Below are 20,040 nucleotides of genomic sequence, written 5' to 3'. Positions count from 1 at the left end.
GGCTACATTAATACACTAACATCCTGCTTAGCCATCACCTGTGGGCCGGGGCACCCACTCTCTTGGTGTATATGACTCCATCCTGAGACAGGACATTCTTGCTGTGCTAACACCACTGAGTTCCTGAGGCTTCAGTCCCACAGCAGCCCCTGGAGCTGTTCCTCGCCCCTCTCTCCTGCAAAGGAAGCTCGTCGTCGTTAGGACCCAGCCTCCCAGAGAGATGCCCAACGGCATTGTTGTCATTTGGCCCATTCTTACAACAAGCACACGTGGAGTTGACTAGATCTGCACAAATGGCCAGTTTCTACCCAAACCAGTACCATTCCCAACAAACACAATTGAGTTGTTCTTGAATGACTCGATGAACAATGAAAGAAAACTAACCGACAGGCTGCCATCCTATGAAGCACTGAGGTGAATATTCATGTTTGAAAAAAATCTCTCACCATATAATTAGGTCATTTTAATTCAAATTAGCTAAACACAAAGGAAAAATGATGGCAATGATTTCATAGTGTTGGTTGAAAGCAGGAGTACTCAGACTATTTCAGAACCATATTTCTAGGAGAAAGATGCTATTTCATGATAAAAGTAATACAAAAGGTCTGGGGACTTTTTATAGGTATTCACAATCCCTCCTTGTCCTCTCTTTGTAATTCCAACACTTCTGGCCAAATACATAACGCAAAACAAGGAAAATAAAACTAATCATTTTGATATGTTGGATTTTATTACTTCTTAAAATTGTACAAAGAGCGCATGTGCATGAGTTAAAAAACACAAGGGAAATGTAAGGTGTTAAAAAAGAAATACAAAAGAAATCTGAGACAAGAAACAAAAAAATTCCATTCTGTGAATCAAAATAAAATGATACTTTGCTTACTAAAACAGTATTATTTGAATATATTAAGAAGTCTTTTGATTAGGAATGCGGCACGAGACTTTTTTGCAACGATTCATTAACAGATCAGACTCAGTCTCATCAAATACAAGGTGGACCATTCCTTTATCTTACCAGCCACAGGCAGGCCACTGAATGGATGTGGATGTGGGACAGTGTCTGTGAGGTATTACAATAAATAAATTCTTTATTAGCCGTTCAATGAAGTCAGCAGTGGACGTCACCATTTCAACCTTCAATAGGGAGACCCCACCTCCAGTCCTTTTTTTCCTCCAGTGACTTTCAATGAGGGTTTTTCACACTAGAAAAAAGAGAACACAAAACATTTGAGATGTAGTGTAAAGGCAAAATGCCACATTGCCTTATGTTTCTATAACGAGGTCTGTGTCCTGAAGATGAGCTGTGCTACAGACACTTGAAGGACCCTGGGTGTGGCCACACAGAATTTATTTAAGGCGTTTTAGAAGAGGATCTGCTATTCACGTGCTTACACTGTTGCCTCACGTCCAACCACTGCTGCGGAAAGAGTGGAAAGAAGGGGCCGCAGCGTGTCGGGTGTTTCTGCTGCGGGCACAGGGCCTCCACCCACCACGATTCCGGCCACCTCTGCTTCTCCACGACTCCGAGTCCATCCACGACCTCTCCCTTCTGTGACTGAAAAATTAGGCAGAGTCGCTGCTGCTACAGTTGACTTCAGTTTATTTGCTTGTGTCTCTGAGGATGAACTATTTCCTGTGATGACCTGAAGGGACTCACCCACGTGCCCACCTTGAGGCCCAGCACGAGCTGCTGCTCTGACGATCACATCCTGCATCTCTGAGGCTCCAGAGCACTTGAGAGACATCTCAGTGCAGGGCTGGAGGGGACCCTGGATCCACACTGGGCGGGCCTGAGTTCTGGCTCTGCCACTTGCTCCCTGTGTGACCTTGGGCAAGTTACTCACCTACTCTAGTCTCACTCGCCTCAGGTGTAAATGGAGACAATAACGGGACCACATCTCATAGGACTGCGACCCTCACAGCTCACTAAGTTAGGGTTGGAGGATAAACAACATCTGACATGGAGACATTCTGACTAAGTCAACAATAATGAACTCAGGCTCATCCTTTAGTAATCTGGGACTCTGAGGTATTTTTCCTACTTCACAAATTTACACCTACGCAGAAAACATTAAGAAACGTTATCTCAATAAAAGGTGACTGATAAATTCATGTAAATAGGACAAATTTTGCTGTTCACTCACACTCAAATTCTTTGAATTTTACTTTGAATCTACTCAAAGAAAATGCTCCATGTTTAACTACTTTGTTGTTATAGTTTCGTTTTCAAAGACTTACTTTAACAAAAGTAGTACTCATAGGTCTAAAAGTGGTTTTTCAGTGTCCTGCTTTTCTTCAGCTTCTTCAGATCCTACATGGTAGGGAAGGGGAAGGAGAAAAAGCATCGCATTCCAGTAAAGTGAGAAACGATTGCTTTCAAGTTACAACACATATGCATGACATTTTAAATGAGAGAGACACTTCTTCAATCCTTAAGAGACTTAGGTTAACAAAACTTTAACTGTAAAATTAAGTTTTACTTTATGTCTTAAAGGAGAAAAGCCTTTAAAACAGGCACTATAACCCACACTAATCTGTCAAAATGGATTCACTCATGTACTTCTAAAAATATCTGAATAGACCAAGAATTATTATCCACTGCTATTCTTCTTTGCTGAAGACTCTGCAGACGTTTTTCAAGTGTAAACAACTGTGAGCTTTGGGATAAATAATTTAACCTACATATTTTCACAGCCGCCATCTCCAGTGACTGAGAGAGCAGTGAGGGCTTCCTAATGCCGAGGGAGATGGCACATGGTCACTCTCGTGACTGTTGCCAGTGACCACTGCTACAACCATTCCAGGTCACTGCCTCGTGAGCCTTATCTTATTTGTGCATTCGAGTCAGTCATTTCACACTAGTGGAAATAATACTTGTTTTCCATTATGTAGATTTTCGCTCTAAAAATTAGAAAAAAAATCTAAATGCCTGAGAGTAGAAGTTAAATAACTATGATTCCACGAAATATCTTACATCCACTTAAAATTATATTTATAGTTTATAACATGTAAAATGAACGTGCTATGAAGAAAAAGCAAATATGTAATAAATGAAACTGAAAGTACTGTAAGAGCATAATTGATAACAATAAAATTAATATAAATGTGCAAATCAGAATGACTCGACGGAAATAACCAGGTGACTCATACATTTCTGGAGATTCCAAAATTTCTACAACAAACTGAAACTGACCTTTTAATTTCTAAAATGGGGTATAAATAATATGGGCAGTGTGACCACAATTGTGTTAATTACAGACACAAACTAGAAGGAAACAAACTAAACTGTCACACTGATGTTGCTGAGTGCTGTGAAGGAAAGGGGATCTTTATTCTTGTCTTTCCACATTTGTATAATAAGCTTGCAGTACTCTCACAATTGGGGAAGAGAATTAAAGGGAGCGGTGAGAAGACCGAAGCAGCAGGTCAGGGATGTGACCTCCTCACACTCAGAAGCAGCCTGCCTCCCGTGCTGTCCTCGTGTCACATAACACACTTCAAGAGGGACATGTTTTCTTATGAGAATGTCTACCTGGATTATAGCCAAGAACAAACCTGGTACAGGAGAAAGAACGGCTGAGGATCCTAAATGAAGATCCTGTCCCACATCTTAACCTCATCAATGTCACACAGTTCAGGTGACGTTTGTGGTAAAATAAATAGAGAAAGATATAGGGGTTGGAAGGCTTCACATCCCAGCGTATTAAACTGCTGTAAATTGTAGAGACACTGGGGTAGTTTAACTGCCTTCTCCCTTTGAAAGGAGTCTGAGGAAGACGGACAGACCAAGTCTTCCTGCTTCTGGGCTCACTTTCCACCTGTCAGGCTAACGGCATTGCAGCCACAACGAACTGACACGTCTTGCAATTATTAGGGAATCCTAAATAAAGCCAAATTTTTAATTAAAACATAATATGTTTACTTTACATAATATAAACACCAATGCTAGCAAGGCCTTCTGACTCTGTCTGGTCAAGTGAGGAGGTCAGTAGTTCTCATTCTGAAAAGCAATTACAAAATGGACTAGATGAACAAAACTAACCATTTCAGCACTCAGGAAATGACAGACAACAGGCATACAACAGGCTGAGAAGTGTTTGTGCTTGAAAACCTGCAGAATTCAGGCAACAACAGTGGTGTTCTTGCCTGGAGCTGCTCCCATTCCTTCCTCACCTCCCAACACCCAGCTCGATGGGCAGGAGAGTTCATCCAAGGCAGGGCAATCCATGAGGAAGGGCAGAAAATTGAGCCAGGTGAAGGGAGCTCACTTGATTTGGGGTGAGGAGTGATGTGATGGTGACCTGACAAACTCAATGGTGTGCAAGCGGGAAGGGCCAGAGTCTCTGCAGATTTGAAGTTGTGGTCGTGGCTGCAGCAAGTATATGCTAGGCTGAAGCTGTGTGCATGCTTAGCAGAGACCCGAAAGAGCCCAGACTAGCCAAACACTTCTGGGCAACCCTGAGGCTGTGAGCACCTGCAGAGGAGACGTGAAAGGACTCAGCAAAAGTACAAGTGGAGGAAGAACTTTTAATCTGCGCCCCAATACATCCACTTATTCACCTGGCAGAGGATGGGAGTCTTAATCAAGGGGCTTGAGCACAATCTCTGTCCAATCACTGGCCACCACTAAGCTATGCAGACACAGGGGTGCCCACTAGGAAGTTAGGCTTAAAAATAAAAGAATTAAAAAGAAAAAACAACACTGAGAAGAGACATCAGCAGCCACACACCCCAAGGGACATAATTTCACAGATATAGCTCAGGCAATTTTCTAAGCAAACAGCAATAAAAGCAACCTTCTGGGGGACAAATGAGAATCTAGAGTTGTTATAACCTATTTTCAACAAAATAATTTCAATAAAAAGACTAACAAAAATCAGAAAAGTGTGAAAACAAAACAAAAACGACAATTCAATACAAACTGTCTCTGAGCGTATCCAGATATTTTGTTTACCAGACACTTTAAAGTAGCTATTATAAATATGTTCAAAGAAATACGGAAAAACCATGTTTGAAGAATTAAAGGAAAATATGACAACAATAAATCAACACACAGAGATTCTCAAAAAGGAGACAAATTATAAAATGAAAAAATTTTAAAAATTATATCTGGAGTTGAAAAGTATAATAACTCAAGTGAAATATTCACTAGAGAGGGTTAAGAGAATATTCCAGTCGGCGGAAAAAGAATCTGAACCCGAAGATAAAGCAATAGAAGTTGTCCACTCTGCATAACAGAGGGGGAAAAAAGAAGAAAAATTCACACAGCTCAGAGATCTATGAGATAATATCACACACACAAACATACATGTAATGGAACTCATGGAAAGAGTGAAGAGAAAGAAAAGGAACAGGAAAAATATTTGAAGAAATAACAGTCAAAACTCCCCAAAGTTGCCGAGTAGTATTAATCTACACATCTAATAAGCTAAACAAATGCTGTTTGGGATAAATACATATGGATCCACATGTAGATACATTATAGGCAACCTGTTGAAAGCCAAGGATGTATGAAGATGAAATACATCAAAGTTTATATGATGTTGCTAAAACAATGCCTACAGGAAAATTTACGGCTTTAAATGCTTATATCAGAAAAGAAGAAAGATTTAAAGTCAATCACAAAAAACACGAGTAATCTAAATACAACCCAAGCAGGATAAAATAAAGAGAAAGTGGAATGGAAATAACTGAATTGGAAAACAGAAAAACAAGAGAAAAATATCAATGAAAAGTCAATTCTTTGAAAATATCAACAAATTTGACAAACTTCCAGCTAGACTTACTAAAAAGAAATGAGAGACAACACAAATTACCAAAATCAAGAAAAAAAGGAAAAACATCACTACCAATCCTACAGCGATTGAAAAGAATTATAAAGGAATATTACGAACAATTCATGTCAACAAACAAGATAATTTAGAAAAAATGGATAAATTCCTAGAAAGACGCAAATTACCAAAACTGATTCAAGAAGAAAGAAAAAATTTAAATAAACCCATATATATCAAGTAAAGAAACTAAATGGGTAATTTAAAAAATTTTTCCCACCAAAAAAAATCCTCAGCCCAGATGGCTTCATTGGAGAATCTACCAAACATTTAAAGAAGGAATAATATCGATCCTTCACAAGAAGGATTCATTTAGAAAACAGAGGAGCTGGGAACACTTCCTGATGTGTTCTATGAGGCCAGCCCTACCCTGACATCAAAGCCAAAGACATAATAAGAAATCGACAGACCAGAAGGTACGAAATCATGAGCATAAGCAGAAAAATACTCAGGGAAATAGTAAATCGAATCCAGAAATGTACATAATGGATTATAAACAGGACCAACTGGGATTTACCCTAGACAGAAACAGTTGATTTAACATCAAAACTCAATTAATGTCATACACCACATTAACTGAATATAGGATAAAAACCTCAATAGACACATATAGAGCATTTGAAAATTCCAATGCCCATTCATAAAAACTCTCCACACACTAGGAATATAATGGAACTTCCTCAACCTGATAGAGGGCATCTGTGAAAACCCACAGCTACCATCACACTTCATGCTGAAAGACTGAATGCTTTTCCCCAAAGACCAGGAACAAGACAAGGATGTCTGCTCTTGCCACTTCTATTCAACATTGTATTGAAGGTTCTAAACACTGCAATAAGAAAAAAACAAAACTAAAGATATCCAGCAGATTGAAAAGGAAAAAGTAAAACAGTCTCTGTCCACATGCAACATGATCCTGTGTGTAGAAGAGTCCATGGGATCCACACACATAAAGCCAAAACTCTGACTAATAAACAAGTTTAGCAAAGTCACGAGATACAAGTACAATACACAAAATACCAATTGTATTTCTATATACTAGCACAAACAATTTGAGAATGAAATTAAGGAACCAATTCCATATACAATAGGACCAAAAAGAATAAAACACTTAAGAATTAATTTAACAAATCAAGAGTAAAACTTGTCTGATAAAAACTAAAAAACAATGCAGAGAGAGTCTATGTTCATGGATTAGAAGATTCAGTATTATCATGACAGCAATTCTTCCCAAATTCATCTATAAAATCAATGCAGCAGACTTTTGGGGCAAAAATTAACAAGGTCATCCTAAAATTTACATGAAAACACAAAAGACCTAGTAAAGCCAAAATAATTTTGACAAAGAACAAAGATGGAGGACTGTTATGGTCACCCCGCAAAAGCAGTGAGGGGAGGGAGCCCCCCAAATGAGATTTGGACATTGAGACTGATGATGTCACACACACCAGAAGGTCTGACAAGGTTCATTACTTACAAAATCGAGGTCTCTGGGCACAGGAGGGCAGGCCCTTCAAGCAAGGCCTTACAGAGCCTGATTTCAAAGTTACATAAAAATAAAATCACAGTATTCGAGCCAGTGTGCTCCTGGGGCAAGGAGAGCACACAGGTCAACGGAGAGAATTGAGGGTCCAGAAATAAACCCTTATATTTACAGTCAAATAGTTTTTGAGAAACGTGCTGACTTAATTCAATGGGAAAAGGACAGTCTTCTCAACAAATGGCACTGCCTCAAGAGAGCAAATTGAGTTCCTTAGCTCCTCCATACTTAAAAATTAATTCAAAATGGACCATAATGTTACATGAAAAAGCTAAAACTGCAAAATCTTCTGGAAGTAAACATAGGAGAAAATCTCTGTGGCAGAGGGTTAAGGCAAAGAGTTCTTAGACATGCCCCCAAACCCATTATCCAGAAGAGAATACATTTTGATGAACTGGACCTGATCAAAATTAAAAATCTGTCCTTCAAAATGCTCCACGAAGAAAATGAAAAGACTACTACAGACTGGGAGAAAACATTTGCAAGTCATGTATCTTATAAAGGACTTTTATCTAGAACATATAAAGAACTCTTACAACTCAATAAGAAGACAATCAATGCAACTTAAAAAAAAAGAAAAGGTAAACACTTTCAAATAGACTCTTCTCCAAAGAAGATATATGAATAACTAATACGCAGGTGAAAAGTTCTCAATGTCATCAGTCATTAAGGGCACGCAAAGTAAAACCACAAGGAGATACCACTTCACAACTGCTACAATGACTATAATCAAAAAGACAGCCAACACCAAGTGCTGGTGAGCACATGGAGACACGAACTCTACGACACTGCGGGAGGGATGGTAAAATGGTGCGGCGACTTTGGAGAACAGTTGGGCGATCACCCAAAAAGTTACACAGAAACTTCCTCCATGACGCAGCAAATCCTCTCCTAGGAATCTATCTAAGAAAAATAAAAACATACGTCCCCACAAAGACATGTGCGTGAATGTTCATAGCAGGATTATTACTCATAATAGCCAAAAATTGGAAACAATCCAAACGTCCATCAACTGATAATAAATAAAATGATGTGTATCCATCCCACAGAGAAGGATTCAGCCATGTAAGGGAACAAACTACTGACGCACGCTGCAACGTGAACAACCCTCAAGAACGTTATGCTAAGTAAAAGAAGCCAGATGGAAAAAACTACAATTATATTTACATTAACTGTCCCAAGGGAGCAAATTTTCAAAGCAGAGAGCAGATCAGCGGTTTACCTACGACTGGAAGTAGGAGCAGGGATTAACTAGAAATAAAGGACTTTTTCAAATGATAAGATTGTTCTAAAACTGTACTGTGATGTTGTTTAAAAAACTACAGATTTACCCAAAATCATGCAATTGCACATTTACAATGGATGAATTTTATGGTGTGCAAATTCGACCTCATTAAAGCTGTTTTTCAAAAGGGGGCCAGCCCGGTGTTGTGGTGGTTAAGTTTGCACACTCTGCTTCAGTGGCCCGGGGTTCACTGGTTCAGATCCTGGGTGCAGACCTACACACCATTCATCAAGCCATGCTGTGGTGGCACCCCACATAGAAGAAATAGAAGGGCTTACAACTAGGATATACAACTATGTACTGGGGCTTTGGGGAGGAAAAAAAATAAGAGGAAGATTGGCAACAAATGTTAGCTTAGGGCCAATCTTCCTCACCAAAAATTAAAAAGCTGTTTTTTAAAAACATGAATGTTACCTAATATCCTCAGCTATCGTTTTTCAATACTTTCCAAAATTGTAATTAAAAAGTTAGAAAACTGTTTCAAATCTATTGACTATACACAGGGTGACTATGTAACTGATCCTCTAAACAAGAATACTTCTGAGAGATGAAAGGAGTTATAATATTGACATGGGGCCAGAGGAGTAAACCAAGACTGTTCTGGCAAACCAGCATGTATGTTTATTCTCAGTAGGCATCCAATTCGAATTTTAATGCCTTCATCTATATTTGCTTAGAACAGATTATGTTACACAATTGAGCTCTTCTTCATTTTAAGTCAGTCTTTTGATGATTTAGCAGGTAATGAATTACCCTTTCCCCAACATCACAACTGGTTCATTTAAGCCGTCTGGCCAAAACTTCAACCAACAACCTCAACCAGTCATCTGAGAGAAGACCATTTAATACACAGGTAAGTAGGATGTGATTAGACCAACAGGCAAACCTGCACACCAACCATCTGTACAGCCTTTCAAAGGACATCTATAAAATGTGCTAGGCTTCCAAATCTCTGACACTAAAATTGAAGCCATTCCTTTACAAGGAAAAATGCTCACATTGTAATTTTTGGTGCCTGCAATTTCTTTCCTTCTCTCTTCTTTTCAGAACTACGTGCCAGGCACCGTACATGGTGCTGGAGAAAGCAAGACCAGAAAAGGAAGGCAGGGCCCAGACCCCCTAATCTACGAGGGCCAGTCAGCGCTGTCTCAGAGCAGCTTTCTGTTGCTGAGAGACTGTTGGATACTTAGCCACTGGGCTAACAAGCAAGCTTTACTCTAGAGCAGAACCTTCTTTCCTAGGCACACGCATTCCAGTAACAGTTTTTACTTTTAATTCTCTCCTAAATTGAACATTCAGACAAAGCAAATATAATACAATAAAGTGAGCCACTTTGAATACGCCCTCTCTGCACCATACCAATCTGCACTGTGCCTTAAATAAAGCAGCTACCCATCAGAACACTATTTGTTCTTGTTTAGCCCCATAATCCAACGAAACGGCAATGCTTCCAACTACCACTAGGTGGTGGTAAAAGCCACAGGTAGGAAGCCAATGGACTGCCCGACGAGGAGTATCTGAGATGGTTTCCCTCACATCATCATCATCCTGCTGCTCTGAACTTTCAAGCAAAAAAATACACTAGTGCTGAGAAATTTTATTAGTCCTAGAAGAATAAAAGCTATTCAAAAGCATGAATTACAATGCAAACTTCTTTTTAAAAGAATGAGTCCTATGACATACAAAAATCTCAATGAAATAATCCTTCTAATAAGGTAATGAAAAGTTTAATACTTGAGTTTGTACTGGCTGAGAAACAGATTTTCTGCTAATTCATATCTTTATTGCATCTGACTCTATGCTTTTGTGTTTTATACTGTTTTAGATCCAACACCGAAAGTCCAGAATATCAACTTAGTGGAGTCCCCTAACGTGGTACGTCACGCTGCTGTGCCTTTGATCATTCACAAGGCTCTTTCTGCATGGAAGCTGTTTTATTATACTGTGTATGTGTGTGTGTATGTGTGTGTGTCTAAAATATTCACTAAGCGTTATGTTGGGAATAAAATAAAGTAGTTTCTAACTCAGGTTTACACCCCAGTGGGAGAAACAGGCCAGGTCAGTGCCGAAGACAGTGCAGCCCAACCCAGGATGACCGGATGACATGGGAGAGTCCTAAAGAGCCGGCAAAGGACACTGTATCTATGACCGCCTGGAAACAGGGGTGAGGGGTGGGGAGGGGCCTTCTGAACATGTGAGTGGAGACTAGACTGCAGAGGGGTAGTGTTAAGGACAGAAAAAGCGAGGAGCTTCAGGGTTTGGGCGCCCAGCACTTTCAGAAGAGTACACAAGGAGAGAGCGACAGAGAGGCTGGACAACTGAGTAAGGGTGGTCACAGAGGTGCTGTCTGCCGGGTGAAGGATCCATGGCTTTCTGAATCCTTTTTTCAGTGGCATAAAGCCTTCAGTGGCAGGCCTCTGGGCAGGGGAATAACACGATCAATTTGGTGTTATTAATACTGAAAGGCTGCATATTTATTAGCCATAAGCATGGACTCTAGCACTGGAGCCAGGGTTCAAACCCTAGTCCTACCTCTCATTCTTCGTGTGATCCTGGACAAATTAATTCACCTTTCTGGGCCTCAATTTTCTCATCTCTAAAACAGAAATAATGAGACTTTCACATCATACAGTGGTCACGAAGAAACCTTAGAATAACGCAATTGTTATTTGTAACGTGGTACACTGGTGGCTGGTTGCAAGAAGGCAACTGAGGAAGGGAGACGGGAGGCTGTTGTAGAAATGGAAACAAAAAATGCTGAATTGAGGTTGGAGAGGATATCAAGTGGTACAATTTGAGATAAAGGAGGCAGAAATAAAGAGAAGCCAAACAGCACGGTGAGTAATGGAGTGTGAGCCGTAAGAAAGGGGCAGAGCCCCAGTGACGCTCCAGTTTCTGACTTGGGCAACGGCATAGGCAGTGCTGCCACTCTCAGACGTGGGGAATCCCGGAGGAAGGTCAGTTTAGGGCTGACAAAGAGAGCACCTTCCCCCTGCCTGCCTATCTTCAAAGATGCAGGTCACAAATCACAGTGTCTGTGGCCCTCTATTCATGTTTACTTCTCTGTCTCACCACTGGTCGCACACCAAGACTACGTCTCAGGTATTTTCATATCCTAAATGCCTGGTATGTTCAGTGTTTGCTAAGTGTATTGAGATGGGGGGGGAGGGGGACCAAAATTCTGAATGATGGACCAAAACACAAATAATCAAATTTTTTACCTGCTTCAGATTCAGGAGGAGAATAAAACTGGCCATCAGAAAGACCACCAGGTATAAGTGCTGCCCGCTCCGAAGCATCCTGAACTATCAGCAGTCCTAGAAGAGAAGAAATTCAGATGCTGGGAATGATGCCACTGTTCTGGCAGCTTCTTGGTCAGCTAACCACAATAAAAAGACGTACCCTGAAAATCTTTCAACCAAAAAATAAAAGTTTTATTAATAAACTATGAACTGGGACTGTACGAACAGATCCCAACTAGTTTAAAAACCTGCCTCATGTCACTCGTGGGATTCCTTCACTCACTATTTGTAGACTCTTTCCCTTGGGAATACCTACCTCCCTACAGAAACCAACAGACAAAGCCAAAGTACAAAGTCTGCATTTGGTTAGAGAAATGCCAGATGTAAAGTGTAATAAATGGGCAGTCTTCTATAAATATATAAAGCATAATTAACATGATGGAGAAATATTTATGCAATAAAAAGGTCCCCCCAGAAAAGAAGTGTAGTAAAACAAACAAAGAAAAGAGGAGGAAGCATGATGCAGAGAGCTCATGAGCACTAACACACGATGAGAGAGGCCGTCGACAACTCGGCTAAAGCTGAGTTAACACTGAGATAAAGTCGGGGGAAGCACCTGGCCAACGAGCAGTTGCCAGGAATGCATGTAATATATGTTACAGACAGTGAAAATAGATGCTATTCTAAAATTTTTCATTAATTGTGTGCTCTATTAGTTACTTTGAATTTGGTTTAATCACGTAAGTATTCAAGCCTCAGTCACCTTAGCAGTTGATTCAACAAAGTTCAATTTGATGTTTATAACCAATTAAAAAAGAAATGGCTTCCACTAGCTTTACCTGTCCCTACTCCACAATACATTTTCATAAAGGAACAGAGGGCACAGGATAGAAGACACATCTTGGTCTGATTAATATGTGTTTTAAAATCTACTCGAATTATAACTCTTTTCTTATAGATTTCTTCTCTGTAAATGAGATTTTTCAAAACTAACCATTTGCAAGCTTATCTTTCCTTCTGTTTGGTTATAATCACGCTTAACTTTCTCTAAGACACAAGACTTTCTTCCCTATTAGGCAGGGCAAATTGAGCAAGATGAATGACACAGCATAAAAACAGCATGTCTTGGAATCGTCTCAGGCTCCGTATGAACCTTTGATCATGTCACCTCCAAGAGGGTGGGTGGGGTGTGTGGGCTTCTTATTAAGGCCACAATGCAGAGAAGAATTCCAGTCCAATAATTAATCATAAAGCTCAATCAATCATTTGGACTTCTTGGTTAATATCCAGGGATCCTCAGAGCCACACAGAGGAAGCATAACAGCTTTGGCAGAATTCACAATTACACAACGCTACCTACCGCTCAGCTACTCAGAGAAGGCTGGTGAAAGCCTGAGATGACCGAGCATTTCTCCAGCTTGCTCTCTTCCTCCTCTGAACTGTCTTCATCATTGGCCCACCAATAATCTCCTCTAGGCACTCAACAATTAGGTTCTAATTAAGGCGCATTCAAAGGCACCACCTGCTGTATGGATAGCAATGTGAGACATTGGAAAATCACTGACTTCTATTTAGAACTGCTGTCTCAGCTCACCTAAGACTGATTTACATTCCTCTGTGCCTAAACAACGCAGTTGTTTAGATGCCAAAAATGCTCAATGTTCTGTGACTACTATGAATAGAACAAAAGGTCAACCTGTCTGAGGAAAAAGAGGTGTTGGCTATTTTTGCTGAATTCTTTTCCACCAGTGTCTCATTTTCTTCCAGGGAAGCTTGGCCTAAGAGCTTGAGAGAGGAGCCACATTCTGTCACTCTCCTTTCATCCAGCCCTGCTCTAGATGTCTGCTGCACCCACTGAAGAAGGCAGACCCCTGATCCGCCCACCTCCACCCGCAGCTCCATTCACAGCCACATCCACACTCTTCCTTCCAGCCCGGAACCCAGCAGGTCCCAGGAGGCTACTTTGAGAGAAACTTACTGTTTTCTTCTTCTGCCTCTTGAGGTAACACTTTGAAATCCAGGAACCATGTCTCGATCCAGGCTAGGATGAATGAAATGATGGGCAGCACATAGCCAAAAGCCCCTTGAGAGAAAAGCTGGAGGAACAGACGGGACCAAGAGAGGGAAATGTAGTTACCATGAGCTCACAGCGGAAAACAGGCTTTGTTATTATAAGCGGTAATTGTACAGAAAGGGGGGTAGGCCATACCTTTGAGAGGATTACTTTTGCTAGTAAAAAGGCACTGGTCACTGCTGTCGTCAACTGAAAGACACATAATCCAGCACCATTCAAATCAGACACGGACACTGTGAAGGCACTTTCCTCACACAAGAGACTCCTCTGAGCCAGAAGCACATAACGCCTGAAAAAGCCATGTCTGGCCTGGCTCCTTCCCACATCACTCTACCTCTATCCCCTAAACCCACACTGGGGCAAACTGGGCTTTGAGGGGCACACAGTCCCTGACAGGCTGCTTGTAGATTCCCTCTCCCACACTTTAGCAGACTGGTGTCTTAGGAAACTAAGTTTGGTCCATCAGAGGGTACAACATCCAAAGCCACTATCACCACATGGAGGAAGGGACCAGCGAAATACAGGGGCAGGGCTCCCCCTAGGGGCTGGGGAGCCCAGAGATAATTCACAGGAGGTGCATCTTGTCACTCCATGCTCCAACTTAGATTTGTAGCAGTATGAAACCTAGCTAAAGTGAATGCCAACAGTGGCCTTGACTGACAGGATGGAGGTCAGGAGACATCAGGTGTCATGCTCAGTAAGCATTAATAAAATCAGAGTCAGCAATTGTTAGCAAAACACAACCAACACACACACACCCCAGCCAGAGTGAACTGCTTGGGAAAAGAGGCATTGTGCATTCTGCTGCTGATTAACTTCACGGGTTGACACTAAGTGCTCTTTAGGTACCAGCTGACTTCTCCTTCCAGCTGCCTGGACCCCCTCTGCAAATGTTTTTAAAAAGAAGAATCAGCAACATTAAAATGGATATGCTAAATCTGACCTGTCCCTTTGAAAGCAGATATTGAAGATACTTTCCTAAAACTCTCATTGAAAGTCAACTACTTATCTGAAACAAACACTGAGACAGATGGTCTGACAAATTCTAGTGTACATTATGGAGACTCTGGAATACAATGTCCCAAACAGGGACTGCTGTAGAAAACAGGGAAAGGATAATAAGCTATTTGGTATCGGCAAAAGAGTCCTCATGAAACGGCGTCAATTCTGGCTAAGCTGTCAGCCTATATCTGTAAAATGTGAGCTTGGGGTTCAACAGATGGTCTGACATCAGCCCTGTGATTCTGCGGATGCTCAGAAGAGATGGCTTCAGGCAGACGTGGCCCCTGGCAGACTCCTTAGGAGAGAAACAGAACTCCATTCCCAGCTGGACAAGCCTGCACCAGCCCACACACAGACCAAGGTCTCAGAGCCCAAAAGCAGGACTACAGGTTACTCCTGAGCAGTTCTCTCCAGCCTGAGGAGCTCAGCATCCCCCCCACACCATATACCTGCCTTATTAGAGCTCTCAAAAAGGTGAGTGTTCAGACGTCTGCGGAAATGGCAAAAATAATTCAGGCAGAAATGCTTATAATTCTTCTTTCAATCAATAAATATTTATTGAGGGTGAATAGCATGTGCCAAAGCTCTGTGCTAGATGCAAGGAAACAGAGATGAGTAAAAATGCCACTGCCTTCAAGAAGCCCCAAGGTAACAACCAAAAGGAGCATGGGAGCTTTTCCCTTTAAGACTGCAGGGAGGAGAATAAAACAGGGAGGAAGGGAATTATCAAAACAAGCAAAGAGCAAGTGATGAGAAGTCATCTAGCAGTTTCAACCAAATAGGAAATTTTCCAAATATCTTCCTGACAGAGGTACTGATCTCATCTCTCATTTGCAAAATGAGGTAAAGGGTGGGTTGGTGCTCGGCCAATAATCACCAGTGGGCCTCCAGATTCCTCACTTGGCTCAGTATCCATTAAGAGAAAGCTAGTTATTCATTACCACTGGAAAGAAGCCCTGGAGTGTTAAACCTACTGAGGAGGAAGGGGACTCAAGAAAAGCTAGCGGAATTCAACCCAGATGAAGACTGCATCTTCCCTCAGCTCAGCTCTGCTGTGAGCAGGCCCTGGCCACCAGCACGGAGATGAACCACCCCACCCAAGCACACTTACCGCTATTGCCCACCAGTGGCGCAGTCTGCACACAGCATATGCAAGTATTAACACTTTAAATCGAAAAACTGCCAAAAGCTATATTAAAAAAAAAAGACAAGTTTTAAAAAATATATACAGAAGTAAAATAATTTAGTTTTATGAAGAATCCACCAGAGTGTCTTCATTTTTCCGATTTAGCTCAAGACTACCACAGACTAGCAATGGTCTACAGGCCAGCATTTGGGATTCCTGATGTAGAATTTATGTAATACCACCCAAATAAGGGCTCAAATTAACTTCCCATTACCAAAAAAAGAACATATGATTAAATGTTTGTTTTACCTTTCTATTTGAGTCCACATATATTTCTGATATCCTTTTAAGATTAGAGAAAATGTTCTGAAAGCTGACTTTTCCGTTCCAGGCACAAACACTCTCTTCTGGAAGATATCAGGTTCTTTGTAAAGTCCACTGCAAAGCTCTGGGCTACCAGGGTGTTGGGAGAGTTCTGCCCCTCCCAGTAGCAACCATCGGATTAGTTAGGATGGTTCAGGGACTTCTGTGAAACTCTTTATGTGTATTATTATCCCAAGTAATCCTCACTCCAAAACACCATGAGTCAACTACTATCACTAACCCAGACAAGATGGGTAGAAAAGTCATCCAAGCCACACAACTCCTTAGGGAGGAAGCCAGGATCCGAACCCAGGTAGCCTGATTCCAAAGACCAGGCTCTTAACTACTACGCCACAGCTGTCTTAGCAACTCTCATCTACTAAGGAATAAAGACAGAATACAATTTTACTGGAAAATATGCTTATCCCGAGTTGGAAGAACTCAGGTGACTCTCGAGCAACGCCCCAGGGTGGGGGTCTGCCAACAGTTCCTTACCAATCAAAATCGCTGAAACGCTGCAAGCTGACTACTATTTTGCTGCCACTGACTAGCTGACTGCACTTAAGATCCTTTGATGTAAGTGAAGTTTGCAGATTATATTTGTTTTTAATTTGCTGCTTTCATTAAAAATGTGTTTTCCAACAATCTGCAAAATGTTTAGTTTCTCTATTCATTCTAAGTATATCTTTGCATTCTGGAAGTAACAAAAGTGTAAGTCTTTCCCCCCTCTATCTCGAAGTCTCCCAGATCCCAAAGTTTCCTGTAGGCTGCGTCCATTTCCCAGGCCAGGCATGACAGTCTTTCCAGTCTAAGCTAATGGGCTCCTGACCATTAACTGTCTAAGCATGGAGAACAGACAGTCCTTGGAGATCTGGCCAGTGGATTAAACTGGCTTCCTGACAATTCCTGGCTTAGACTATTTTAAGATAAATGCAGCAAGGGAAATAAGAAAAAAAGAAGTCAATTTTGTTATTACATGTCAGTTGTTTTAAAAGAAAGAAATATCAACAGATTTGGGATCTAACATGCTCTGCCACCAACTTCAATGACCTGGGATAGGTCACCACACTGAACTATGAAACTCAATTTTTTCATTTGAAAAAATGAGGGGATTAAATTACACTAGTGGTTTTCCAAATATTCTGCAGCAGCCAAACACTTTTTTGACACAATCTTATTTGAACTCTAACATACTGTACAGATAAAAATGGAACTACTCAGCTTGCAAGGGGGTGATGACAAAGAACCTTGATCTCTATTTACTGGGAATTCTACCTCTTTCCCCATACACAGTCTTCTGCAGGTCTATTCACAAACAAAACATAAGTAGGCTTTTTAGAGTTGTTTGGAAACCACTAGAAAATATAACCACTAAAATTCTCAACCAAACATAATAATGACCACAGTGACTACAGGTGGTTCTCCGAGCTTCTAGGATGTACCTGCCATTGGGCTAAGAGTCTTCCATGTATTATTTCATTTACTTTTCAGAACTATGATGAATTCATTTTACATATGTGGAAACTGAACTTTAGACCTAATATATTCAAAGATATACAATTAGTGACAGTGTTGTGAATCAATCCCAGGTTTGTCTGACTTTAAGAGTCCTACTCTTACCACTGTGAATATAGCTACTAAAGATAGTGAATAAAGTTTTTAAAATGAATTTGGATGAATTCACTATGAATTTTCAGTGCCTGTGCTGTGTCTAACATCATGTTAGAAGCTGATGTACTTATATTATCAACCATAAAGAGATACCACGGAGATGGATCAAACCCAATCAAAGTCACAGTGTGTCTGAGAAAGAGACCGCAAGCATTCGTTCTAATAAAATCAATGCCTCACCTACAGATAATTGCACCTATGTAATTCTACAGCTGACCAATGCTGCTCAAGATTAGCAATACACCTTTCCTCAAAAATCTCTACTATCGAAAAAAGAAACATGGAATTAGTACTAAAAATACACTCAGAAATCTCAAGGCAGAAAAAATGGCATTTTCATTGTGTTATTATATAGATAGGTGAATTTTCCTTTTAGTGTTTAGGGGGCACCAATGGCTTCTATTTGAGCCATTTGAAACAGGAAAAGTTCTCCACCAAGAAAATCAAAACGGCTCCTTCTGCTGCCCTCCCTTCTCTCTCATTACTCTTTTTTTTCCTTGAGCTGACCAGACAACTCCTTAGAAAGACAGAGGGAGAGCACTGAATGGGCCAGCAACTAAGGGAAAAAGAATGATAATGTTCAAGGGAAGAAGAAAGAATGGCACAGAATCTGAAGTCTACTGAGAGGAGATTTGCCTTTTGGTTAGAGTCCCCTCACATCTGAAATGAAATGTAAAACGGGTAATACTTACAAATATATCAAAATAAGAAGAGTAGTAGTCGTACTGCACCACCTCCTTCTCTAAGGTGTTCTCAATGCCGCCATTCACCTGGGGAGGAGTAAGAAGGAACAATGAGGAGAGACAACGCTGTGAAAATAACACAGGAGAACATGCAAGGAAGGTGCTGTGTACTCCTTCTGCCTATTATCTCAGAACCCAGACACGTTAAAAGACGGAAGGAAAAACCCCTCATAATTCTAACAGGAGACTGCTGAATAGCATTTCCCCCTTCAATTCTGAATTCATTCAACGCATATAAATGTATAAGGAAAAATAATGACTTTTTTTGTAGTTCATATTCTGTCAAACTAAATGTCAAATAAAAAACTATTTTCCTTTCTCTTCTAAGATAAAGTCTTCCATTGTACCAACATATATTTTTAAAGAAGACAATTCACATTTATCTGGCTCCCCTCGCTTTCGGCCAAGGGGTCTCCTGATCTCCGAGTAAACATCAATGACAGCAGTTACCATGACACAGGACAGAAGTGTAAAAATTCTCTCCGGCTTATCTTTTTTATTTGCTCCTGGCATTTTAAAATTCTGCACTCTTATCAACTTATATATATTTGTATATATTTGTTAACTTGAATAGATAAAATAACAAAATAGATCTACAAGCATGAGTGATAAAGTTATAATAAATGATAAAAATTAAAGCTAATATGATAAAGTTTCTGTCCTCTCCCAATTCTCCTAGCAAGTTGAATTTTAGATGATCAAGTTCAAAATTTTACATATTGAACTACAGAGAATAATATTTTTTAAGAAATCAAGAAAGGGAATGTGTGTCCAGGAGTTAACACAGCTCTCAAGCACACACTCTATCATTGTTAGGCCATGGATTGGCCTAACCACAGGGAACATGATGTACAACAGTAAATTCAAGTTTCCAGTCTGGAGCACAGACACTGTTTGTCCTGGCAAACCAATGCAGACAGTCTGAAGGGGACAAAATGAAGGGCAATTAACCAAAGACCTGGATAAGAGAAAAAAGGGAAAAAATTAATAAGGAATACCTCTGCAAGTTTTGTTAACTGGTCAAATCAGAATAAAAGTTGCTACAAGGAAAAGACTGTCTTGGCTTAGATACCTTTTCTCATATTTGTATTTATTATGCAAATGAAAGTATACTATAAACACTATTCTGAACTTTAAAATCCCTTAAGGAGATTTAGATTTCT

General features: G+C 40.4%; 1 protein-coding gene across 2 annotated transcripts in view; it reads right to left on the bottom strand.

Moving 5' to 3' along the window:
• Positions 1–708: 708 nt before the first annotated feature.
• Positions 709–20,040, bottom strand: part of STARD3NL (STARD3 N-terminal like) — a 50,931-nt gene continuing 31,599 nt past the window's right edge. Inside the window, exons 3-9 of one of the 2 annotated variants that reach the window (XM_046669224.1) lie at positions 18,827–18,904; positions 16,086–16,163; positions 14,108–14,161; positions 13,877–13,994; positions 11,878–11,973; positions 2,239–2,311; positions 709–1,202 (exon numbers count right to left, since the gene is read on the bottom strand). In XM_046669224.1, the coding sequence (XP_046525180.1) occupies positions 2,256–2,311; positions 11,878–11,973; positions 13,877–13,994; positions 14,108–14,161; positions 16,086–16,163; positions 18,827–18,904 (480 nt within the window). In that variant the 3' untranslated portion in view covers positions 709–1,202; positions 2,239–2,255. The remainder of the gene's footprint in view (positions 1,203–2,238; positions 2,312–11,877; positions 11,974–13,876; positions 13,995–14,107; positions 14,162–16,085; positions 16,164–18,826; positions 18,905–20,040) is intronic. The other variant, XM_046669225.1, reaches the window with a different exon arrangement.

This window comes from Equus quagga, chromosome 8 (assembly GCF_021613505.1).
Source record: "Equus quagga isolate Etosha38 chromosome 8, UCLA_HA_Equagga_1.0, whole genome shotgun sequence".
Taxonomy (NCBI): Eukaryota; Metazoa; Chordata; class Mammalia; order Perissodactyla; family Equidae; genus Equus; species Equus quagga.
The sequence above is the reverse complement of the archived record's forward strand: the minus strand, read 5'-3'. Positions and strand labels throughout refer to the sequence as shown.